At 25.8% G+C, this 12,266-nt stretch overlaps 1 protein-coding gene across 1 annotated transcript in view; it reads left to right on the forward strand.

Annotated features, from left to right (window-relative positions):
* The window catches only part of LOC145833644 (kelch-like protein 41a), a 60,521-nt gene that overhangs the window by 25,855 nt on the left and 22,400 nt on the right, over positions 1 to 12,266 (forward strand). Inside the window, exon 4 of the mRNA XM_082940789.1 lies at positions 10,132 to 10,408. Coding sequence (XP_082796915.1) covers positions 10,132 to 10,408 — 277 coding nt within the window. The remainder of the gene's footprint in view (positions 1 to 10,131; positions 10,409 to 12,266) is intronic.

Genomic DNA, 12,266 nt, shown 5'->3' on the forward strand with positions numbered 1-12,266 from the left:
GGTCAGAATTTGATCAATACCAGTTAGAAAAGTTTTATTAAATGTAAGTTTAAACTTGATTGACGTAATTTTTAAATGCAAAAAAAGTATGCTGTTTAAGTTTATAAGTTCAGAAAAAATATTTATCATTTTAGATTTACAATTTTACACCAATTAAGTTTAGTGAATAAAATTATAGCAGTTTTTTGGTTTGTTTAACTTTAGGTAGAGGTATAAATTTTTTAAGCTGTGAAGACATGTGTCTTCAGATGTAAAAGCATATAGTTTTTATAAATGTTTAAGTTTGTCTATTTATAAATTCAGTGACACACGAAGGCATTTCTTTTAATATGTTAAAATTACTAATACAGTATTAAAAGGTATGCACTCGCGTAAAGTACACACTATAATAGGAAAATGAATGTGATCAAAAACTTATTAAAAAACATGCGAATGAAGTTAAAAGAGCTTAAATGTTTTTATATTGTCTATGCACAAAAAATACAAATTTATAAAAATCGAGCAACTCTTTAATAAACTAAAGAAGACAGTATTATCGATAAATAAGTTGATGCCAGCTGTATTTGATGTGAAATATATAAAATTTGTTCAAATCTCTAAGATACCTTTTTATTGCATTAAGATTCGTACCTTATCAATTTTCTTATTATACTTTTATTACTTCTACTTATTTAACGTCGATAGGGAATTATTTGCTTTTGCCTTCTATTTAACCGTAACTGTTAAAACCCTTTTTCTTGAACTGGAAAAGCCTTCTCCATAATACAAGTTAGCGGAGGTCATTATCTAGACTTGACATTAACCAATTCAATAATGTTTTTTCGAAGAACTTAATCTGATTGTAATTACAATTTAGATTTCTGTAGGCTACTGGTTAGGGGGATTGAACAAGGAAAATTTGAAACAAATGTTTTATATTTGTCTTTTTTCAAACTCATTCAAGTCCCTAGCAAGTTTGCTTCTACTAGGCCTAAAATAAATTATGTCCATAATAATAGTAAACTTTGTTCGTGTACTAAACTTAAAGGCTTGATGAAACTATAAACTATTTTTGGGTCACCATCTACTTAATGTAGAAATTTTAACGAAGGTAGTTTCTCAGATGCAGGAGTCATCATAAAAATATTACAATATGTGCTTGGTTATATTTGCAAGGAAAGCCTGGCGGTTAACTGACATAACGCACTAATATAACGTAATTAAAAGATTTTTTTTACGCTAGTGTTGTACTTATCTCGTTAATTGATAAAACAGGTTTGTAAAGTCTTAGTTGAAGTTATATTGTTATTCTAGTAGGTTACAAGTGGTTGTTAAATCTTTACTAACTGTTTATGCAAATAAGATTTCAAAGCTGTTAGATAACTTAAGCTATTTTTTATCGAAGTAGGTAAAAAATGTTGTCAGAATGCTTAAACTACTGGTATAACTATAATGTCTATAAGTTTAAAGTATATTTAAAATGAATAAATGTGCGAAAAAATACACACTGTAATCGCAAAACATTACAAAACAGTATCAAAACATTTCAGCTAAACAGGTCTGTACAATCGAAACATTGTCACTAGCGTGAGTATAAACATAAAAGCTTGGTAGAAAATAAAAAAAAAAGCTAAAGCTAATGCAAATGTAAAACAAAAACAAATTAGGTGAAAACCATAAGTCAAACCTAAGAGAGTTTTATAAGATAATAAAAGATGAAATTCTACTGCTAACCGTAGCAGAGCGGTTTAACTGTATAACATAGTTAGTACAAATGATTGTAATTTACTTGTTTAACCTAAAAATTTTAGTAATGTTACTAACTTTGTATAATTTGGTCAACGCTGTATATTTCATATTTACATAGTGTTAATTAGCTCGAATGTTTTTTGTGGGATGCGTTTAAGTTATAAACCAATTTTCAACCTTATTTTTTTTCCGTATAAAAAGTTTGTTCTTTTCAATTATTTGGTTGTTTAAAATATATTATAATATTTTAAAATAGATTAATCAGCTGTTTTATTTTATGCTAATACTTTAGAAAACTAAATAAAATTTGATATCAACGACATTTTATTATTAAACATATGCGAAGCAAAACAAACAAAAATAAAATTTCTAAATAATATTTAAATAATTTACAGTTTCTAAAGTTAACTCAAAAAAATTTCAAAATTCAAAAAACTATCTTGGTTATTGTTGTATATGCGTATCTTTATTTTCTAACAGTTGATGTAATACTTCACATAATTTGTTTCAAACATGTTTTTAGTAAAGTCACAATGAACGTTTGACCATATTTCTTTTTCAACATCATATATGTAAACAACTGTTTCTGTGAGAGGTTTTCTAAAATTTTGAAATACTAAAACATTTTTACCAACGTTAGATGCTTTAAAGCACTGACCTGCTAAATAAGCTATTATTTCTGAATTAATTTTTGTAAACCTTCTTGAAAAGTTATCAAGTACTTCACAGCTTGTATCATATTGTTCACCAATAACAAACATTTTATTACACATGCTAACTGCAGCATGATCACTTCTTTCTTCAATCATATCAGACAAACAAATCCATTTATGTTCATAATAATCATATGATTCTACTGATTTCAAATTTCTCTGATCAAGACTACAACCTCCAGTGATAACAATTTTACTTTTATAAACTGTACAAGAAGCATTATATCTTGCTATATTTAAATCTGGTATTTCATTCCATGCTTCACTATTGAAATCATAAGTGGAACACGAACTGAGATATTTATCTTTGTTTTGATTGAATCCTCCAATTAAATACATTTTAGTCATAAATGAAGTAATACAATAACAAATACTATTTTCATTTTTACATATTGATGAGTCCAAGATTTAGTTTTTTCAGAATAAGTTTCAACAGATACAACTGATTTACCTAAACTTTCATTAAGTTCCTTTTTATCATGAATAGAAAATTTATTAGAGTTGTTAAAAACTAAATTAAAGTAGCAATGCGATTTTACCATTGAAGGAAATTTTTTCACTTTAAAACCAGGTATTTCCAACTCTAAAACTTCGTTTGTTAATTTTATATTTTTGTCATTTCCTCCACAAATCAAAATACTGAAGCCTGCTTGGTTACAATATCTGTTTTCATATAAAACTTTTGACAATTGAAAAGCAATTGACTTGGTTTTTTTATGCATAATAGATATTTTGCGGGAATAAAGTTAGTGTAAAAACAAAAAACTATAATTAAACAAAACACATTTTTAACAAAACAAATCATAGATCAGTAAGAACTATAAATTTTCAATAAACGTTCGTTATAAAAATTTATACAGTTTAAAATAACAACTTAGTAAGTTTTAGTTATAGATAAACTTAAAATAATAATTGTTAACGGTATTTATCTTAAGTTTAGTAAAAAAAAAATTTGTTTATCCTTAAAAAAGTTTAAATTTCTCTATGAATAGTTTCAAAATTACAAAACAAAAAACTCAAAAAAACATCACTGCTTATCTCATAAAACAATAAAATTAAACATATAAAAAAAAGTTACCGATTAAAAATGTAAAGTCAGTAATATATTTAACTAAATATTATTCATAAATCACTCACAATTTGTTAACTTTAAGATCCGAAATATACAGTCTATAACAAGTACTAGATACTAAATATCGAAAAAGTGTGAAAGGATTTAACTAAGTCGAAGCAAAAAAAAATGATGAGTAGTTAAAAATGTTCTAGTAGGTTTACAGTAGTTTATAAACTATAGTTCGCATTATAAAAAATGTTTTCTGCGGACCTAGTTATTCAAAGCAACTGTGACCCACACTAAATGCCAGTTATAAGAAAAAATTAACAAAAATGCAATTGAATTACTAATTATCAGACTAGAATATTGATTTTTTACTACTATTAAATATGTAATCAGCATAATTTCAGTTCGTTTATGAACAACGCTTGTGTAATATAACATTGTCTCAAAATGTTTCAGTGATTTACTAAAAAAAAATTGAAATTTTTAATTTTTTATTTAATAACCTAGTATGAGTGGTACTGTAGTTGTACATTACTTTATGGTATATGTTTGATCATGCCCTCCGAATTAAGAGACTGCAGGTTATCATTTCAATCATTAAAATCAAACAAATTTCTTTATATTGTTCGTAAATCAACATTAGTGTGAGACATCATAGGAATATTTTAAATTGTATAAAACTTAAAACAAAAAAAAACTTACTTGCATGTTTTGAATCGTAACTTACTAAAACCAATAAATTATAAGACAACTGATCTTTGCTTACCAAAAGTTATTTAGAAGTCGCAACTGGTCAGAATTCGATCAATACCAGTTTGTAAAATTTTATTAAATGTAAGTTTAAACTTGAATGACGTAATGTTTAAATGCAATAAAAGTATGCTGTTTAAGTATATAAGATCAGAAAAAAAATCATCATTTTTGATTCACAATTTTACATTCACTTAGTTTAGAGAATAAAATTATAGCAGACTTTTGGTTTGCTTAACTTTAGGTCGAGGTATAAATTTTTTAAGTTGTAAAGACATGTGTAAAGATTATGTCAGATGTAAAAGCATATAGTTTTTATAAATGTGTAAGTTTGTCTATTTATAAATTCAGTAACAACGAAGTAAGCATTTCTTTTAATATCTTAAAATTACTAATACAGTATAGAAAGGTACGGAGTTTAAAAGGTATGCACTCGCGTAAAGTACGCACGAATATAGGCAAATGAATGTGTTCATTAATTTATTAAAAAAAAAAATGAAATTATAAGCACTTAAATATATTTTCTTTATACAGTTTATGCACAAAAAATAAACAAATTTAGAAAAATCGAGCAACTCTTTAATTAACTAAAGAAGACAGTATTTTTAATAAAAATAAGTGATGTCAGCTATATGTGATGTAAAAAATATAAAATTTGTTTTATTTTGTAAGATACATTTCTATTGCTTCAAAGTTCGTACCTTATTTATTTCCTTATTATACTTTTATTATTTCTACCTACTAAACGTCGTTAGCGAATTATTTAATTTTGCCTTACATGTAACCGTAACTGTTAAAACTGTAACTGTATTTTTAACTGTTAAAACCCCAGAAAAACCTTTTCCATTATACAAGTTGCTAGAGGTCATTATCTAGACTTGACATTTAACATTCATTTAGTGAAGGTTTAACCAATTCAATGATGTTTTTAAAAAGAAGTTAATCTGATTACAATTTAGGTTTCTGCTATTGGTTAGGGGGGATCGATCAAAGTAAATAAGAAACAAATATCTTATATTTGTCTTTTTTGAACTCATTCCAGTCCCTAGCAAGTTGGCTGCTACTAGGCCTAGAATAAATTATGTCCATTATAACTAGTAAACTTTGTTCGTGTACTAAACTTAAAGTCTAAATGAAATTTTAAACTATTTTTGTGTCACCATCTACTTAACGTAGAAAATTTAACGAAGGTAGCTGCTCAGATGCTGGAGTAACCATAATAAATATTTGCTTGGTTATACTTACAACGAAAGCTTGACGGTTAACTGACGTAACGCACTATATAACGTAATTATAAGATAGTTCATACGCTAGTGTTGTACTGATCTCGTTAGTTAATAAAGCAGGTTTGTAAGTTGTTAAAAAACTTATATTATTATTCTAATAGGTTATAAGTGTTGATTGAACCTACAATATAGTTTATGCAAATAGGATTATAAAGCTGTTAGATAGTTTAAGCTACTTTTTTTATTAAAGTAGGTTTATAATGTTATCAGAATGCTTAAACTACTGGTATAACTAAAGTGTCTATAAGTTTAAATATATTTACAATAAATTACAAACTATCGTGCGAAAAAATAAAAACTTTATTAGCAAAATAGTACAAAACAGTATACTTCAGCTTAAGAGCTTAAGTTCTGTACAATCGAGACATCGTTACTAGCGGGAGTATAAACGTAAAAATTCGCAAGAGAAAATAAAACAGCTAAAGCAAAGGTAAAGTAAACAAGCTAAGCGAAAACCAAATATCGAACTTAAGCGAGTTCATTGCTTTTAACAAATGATTTAGAGAAGAAAATGAAATAAGATGAACTTCTACCACTAACCGTTGCAGAGCGGTACCAATGTATAACATAGTTAGCAAAAAATAATTGCAATACACTTGCTAAATTTAAAAAACTCAATTATGTTACTAACAATGATATACATTTGCATTGCTCCGCTACGGTTAGCGGTAGAAATATTGAAATATATTTTATCTTTACATATTCTTAATTAACTCGTATATTTTTTGTGGAATGCGTCTAATTAAATATTTCTTCACAAGTTTTGAATTAAAAATCAAATTTTCAATTTTAATTTTTTACGTATAAAAAGTTTTTTCTTTTCAACAAACTTTATTTGGTTGTATAAAATATATTTTAAGTTTAGTTTAAAAATATTTACTTATTTTTAAATCGATTAAATAGCTGTGTTGTTATATGCTTTTCTTTACAAAAATAAATCAAACTTATTTATCAACGAATTTTTTTTTATTGAACATAAGCGAAGCAAAACAAACAAAATAAAAATTTACAACAAAATTTAAAAATAATTTACAGTTTCTAAATTTAACTCAAACAAAATTTCAAAATTTATAAACTTCCTTGGTTATTGTTTTTACATGCGTTCCTATAGTTTCTAACAGTTATGTGTAGTACTTCACATAGAATGATTCAAACACTAAATATTTGACCATTTTCTTTTTTTTTTATTATCCCAGTTGAAGTTTGTTGATTCGTTAACACACAAAAATATATGTTGGTGCAATAAAGGAAAAGTTACACTATAACTTTTTTTAATTAAAAATGTAATTTATAAAGTTAAAGTTGAAAGTAAGGGCCCAGATAAAATTTATATCGGAAGTACAGCAGGTAGTTTCAAGGATAGATATGCTAATCATAAACGTACTTTTAAAAATATAAATAAAAAACAAAGCACGCGTTTATCGGATTATGTCTGGAGCTTTTTTCACAGGTACGGTAAAAGGCCAAACATGGAGTGGAGTATTGTTTCAAAGATCAAACATGCATCCAACGGAGTAAGTAGAATTTGCCCAACTTGCAATACAGAAAGAGCAGTAATTGCAGCAGAAGATAAAGACCTACTTCTGAATAAGCGGCAAGATTTATCGAATATCTGTCCCCATAACCGACGATTCTACTTTAAACAACTCTGTCTATTTATGTACTAATTTATTTCACAAAACTCACATATACTTGCAAGTTTAATACTTCATGTTTTTAAGCTGTATAAATTATTGAACAATTTGTTAAAATTATTATGATGTAACATTTCTGCACAACTCAATTTAATTTTCATTTTTAAAACCTGCCTATTCTTAGAGCTTTTTGAGGTTAGTGCCTACTTTTATTAAATTTGTTTTTTTTGTAGACAATTTTATAATTTTATGCTTTTATCCCAAACTTTGTTTTTAAACCATAAAGTCCATTTATAGTTACTACCTAGATAAATACTATACATAATTATACATGCTTTTTTCTGCTTTTTTCTAATGTGTGTTAACATTTTATAGACTCCGTAGATCTGTTCTTAAATTTATTTGAGAGCAGTGAAACGCCGTTAGTTGAAATAAAGTTTTAGCACAAGAACATCTGTTGTATACATTCCGATAAGCTTAGCTTATCAGGATCTCCAGGATTTAACGCCTTATAACGTTACATCTTATATTTTTTTTATTATGTATCTATTAAACAAAACTTTTTTATTAAATTCATTTACAACTGTAACTTAATTTTGAGTTTAAAAAAAATTAGTTGTTAATTTATTTAACATTTTGTATTTCAGTGAGCTTTTTAGACATCTGTTGAAAATTATTATAATAACACGTTTAGTCAATGAATACTGTAATATGTATTTGTTTTAACCAAATATTTTTTTATGTAATAAATAACCTGGTAAACAACTTCAATGAACCAATTTATAAACAAATTAAAATATGGCATATATACTTCCACTAATTTGAAAAGTACTTAAATTACAGCATACTGTTTAAATTGTCAGTGTTATATTCCATAAAACTATTTAACCAGATTGCAATTAATAAACATATTATTAATTGATATGATTTAAAAACTTTTTTTAAATCTTTAAAAGTCTAAATTTTTATAAGACAAAGCTAATATTTGTAGATATATTCAAAAGAGTACACAACATTTATTTTAATTTTAAATTATATCAATAAGTTTTGTTTCGACCAATAAAAATATTTCTAACTGTCAAAGTTCAGGATATTTATAATTAAAAGACAGTATTCGCCTTATAAATACAAAAGACTATTTGATTTTCTGTAATGAGCAATCACTTATAATGTATTTTTATCATAAAAGATTATGTATCTGGATATCCTCATTAACATACTAGTAAAAATATAGTTTTTAAATTCAGCACTTAATCATTTTTTTCTGGCTTATAGTGTAAAAGTGATAGTTATCTAAAATTACCTACACTAATAAATAATTATATTCTCAGGATAGTAATTGCTGAATTTTGTGTATTGTATTCCAAAAATTGAATTTACTTTATTTTTCACAAAATAGTTTACACAGCTCTTCACATATTATACACAGATTATTATAAAAAAAAGTTTTTAATACTTTTATGTTTAACAAGAAAGTTGTAAACCTAAAACCATTAACATAAGAGTTTTTTTGTACGCAGTTCTTTCTTTGTTTTATAAATTTCAAAACGTCTAGTATATTTTAAACAATTTTTTGTAAGAACTAAGCAAAATTTTGTGTGAATAATTTTTTTAATTTATTTTGTTTAATATTTTTTATATTATTGTTTTTATCGGTTAACCTATAGAGATATTAACAATTTAGTGAAATTTTAAGTTTTATAAACTAACTTAGAAGGTTTATGGATATGGTTTAGACAAAACTAACCACCTACTTAAACATTGAACTTTTCATTAGTTCAAAAACTTGATAACGTAATTAAACTAAAAGAGAAACTAAGTTCTAGTAAATAATTCTAAGCAATGCTACCACATCATATAGATAAACTGGTAGTGTATTTAGCCTTCTAAAAATAATAATTAAAACGTTTTTCTTTATTACTAATAACCTTTAAGATTAGTAACAAAATATGACAACAAAATTTTCAACCAAAACGTTAGAGAAAAACTAAATACTTAAATGTTAACTAAATAACTTAAAAGCAATCAAAGTTATAAAAACTCATACATACAAAAGATTAAGTCTTCATTTTCAGTTGTATATGAATAATTTATGATAAATATAAAATAAGAGAAAAGAAGGTATTATAAGTAGTTTGCTTCATGTAAAGTTTTAAGCGAGACTAAAATGTATTTAAGTTACACTGAAAAAGTTACTCCATGACAGATAAACAAGCTGCTCTGTAACTGCAATGAGTTACATTCTCTTGAATTTGTAGCTGATAAATACTGGCTGCATTGAAATATATGTTATAAAGTATATTAATTTTTTCGTTAACTAAAGGATTTTAGGAGAAAACTATACTTTATTTATTAAAACTTAGTGGTGTACAAATCTACAACTAAAAAACATTTCGTGCACCAAGTCGATAGTCCTGACGTTTAAGCGCTTTTTATGTCGTTAGATAAACAATACTTTTGAAAAAACTATATTCTTACTAATACATTTGATTAATATTTTGACATTAGATTGATGTATATTACTGTTTTTAGACTGACTTTTTTCTTCAAAATACCTATGATGCATGAAAAAAACGAGTCAAACTCATTTCATGTACCAAAAGTTTTGTACAAAAACAGATATTGTAACCAAGAAGGCTTCAGTATTTTAGTTTGTGGAGGAAAAGACAAAAATGGAAAAATTACAAACGAAATTTTAGCATTGTAACCACCTAGTTTTATAGTGAGTAAATTTCCTTCTATGGTGAAACCGCATTGCTGCTTCAATTTAGTCAAAATCAAATCTGATATATTTGCTATTGGTGATATAGCAGAACTAAATGAAAGTTTAGATGACGAGTCAGTTGTATCTGTTGAAATTTATTCTGAGGAAAATAAAACTTGGACTTATCAATATGTAGTAATGAAAAACCGGTCTTGTTATTGTGTTAGTTCTTTCATGAGTAACTTATATCTAATAGGAGGATTGAATGTAAACAATGATGAAAGTTTTAGTTCGTGTTACACTTACGACACCAATAATAAAATACTGAACAAAATAGCAGATTTAAATGTAGCAAGAGAATGTGCAGCTTGTACAGTTTTTGAAGGTAAAATTGCTGTTACTGGAGGTTCAGATAATTGGTGTCATTTGAAATCAGTAGAAGCGTACGATCATCATGAAAATAAATGGACTTATTTACCTGATATGATTGAAAAAAGAAGTAGTCATGCTGCTGTTAGTATGGGTAATAAGTTGTTTGTAATTGGTGGAGTAATTAATACAAATTGTGAAGTGTTTGATAGTTATTCAAGAGTGTTTACAGAAATCTATTCAGAAATATTTGCTTGTTTAAAAGGACAGTACTTTAAAGCCTTTAGCATTGGTGAAAATGTTGTAGTATATCAAAATTTTAGAGAATCTCTCACACAAACAGTTGTTTACTTATACGATGTTAAAAAAGAAAAATGGTTAAATATTCCGTGTGATTTTACTAAAAACATGTTCGAATCAAGATATGTAAAGTACACTTGAATTTCAGTAGCTATAGGAACAATTGCAAAGAGAGTTGTTCATTTTAGAAATTTTGTTTGGGTTAATCGTAAATATCTTTTTAATTTGCTCTCAAATATTTGTTTTGGTTGCTTTGCTTCGCTTATGTTCAATAAAAAAGGTTAATCTGATAAATAAGTTTTATTTTGTTAAGTAAATATAAGTATAAATTAACACAGCTATTTAATGTCTTTATAATTAATAAAGCATTTTTTGGATTACTTTATTTTTAACTAAACTTAAAATATTTGTTTTATATAATCATATGTAGTTCATTGAACGTTTGGCCATTTTTCTTTTTTAACATCATATATGTAAACAACTGTTTCTGTGAGACGTTTTCTAGAATTTTGAAATACTAAAATATTTTTACCAATGTTAACTGCTTTAAAGTACTGACCTGCTAAATAAGCTATTATTTCTGAATTAATTTTTGTAAACTGTCTTGAAAAGTTATCAAATACTTCACAACTTCTAGTATATTGTCCACCAATAACAAACATTTTATTACCCATCCTAACAGCAGCATGACAACGTCTTTTTTCTATCATATCAGGTAAATAAGTCCATCTGTTTTCATGATAATCATATGATTCAAATGATTTCAATGGAGAACAATTATTATCACCTCCAGTAACAACAATTTTACCTTCAAAAACTGTACAAACTGCACAATCTCTTGCTAAATTTAAATTGGCAATTTCATTCCATATTTTTGCATAGATATCATTAGTGTAACACGAACTGAGATATTTATCTTTATTTTGATTGAATCCTCCAATTAAATACATTCTACTCATAAATGAAGTCATACAATAACAAATACTTTCTTTCATTTTCATATATTGATGAATCCAAGATTTAGTTTTTTCAGAATAAGTTTCAACAGATACAACTGACTTACCTAAACATTCATTAAGTTCTTTTTTATCATTAATAGCAAATATATTAGACTTGTTATTAACTAAATTAAAGTAGCAATGCGATTTTACCATTGAAGGAAATTTTTTCACTTTAAAACTAGGTATTTCCAATTCTAAAACTTCGTTTGTTTTTGTTCCATTTTTGTCTTTTCCTCCACAAACCAAAATACTGAAGCCTTCTTGGTTACAATATCTGTTTTCATACAAAACTTTTGGCAGTTGAAAAGCAATTGACTTGTTTTTTCTATGCATCATAGATCTTTTGCTGGAATAAAGTTAGTGCAAAAACAAGAAACTATAATTAAACAAAACACATTTTAAACAAAATTATATAATAGATGAGTAAGAACTATAAATTTTCATCGTTTTTTATAGAAATGTAGAAAGTTTAAAATAACAACTTAGTAACTAATAGTTATAGATAGACTTACTTAAGTTTAGTAAAAGAATATTTTGTTTATCGTTGAAAAGTTTAAATTTCTTTATGAATTTTGTTAAAATTACACAAGCAAAAAGGCCTAAAAAATAACAGTACTGTTTATCTTAGAAAACAATAATGTTATAAAAACATATAACTGATTAAAATTGTATAGTCAATAATATGTTTAACTAAATATTAGTTATAAATCATTCATAATTT

This window comes from Thalia democratica, chromosome 4 (genome assembly GCF_965202585.1).
Source record: "Thalia democratica chromosome 4, ktThaDemo2.hap1.1, whole genome shotgun sequence".
In the NCBI taxonomy this organism is placed as follows: Eukaryota; Metazoa; Chordata; class Thaliacea; order Salpida; family Salpidae; genus Thalia; species Thalia democratica.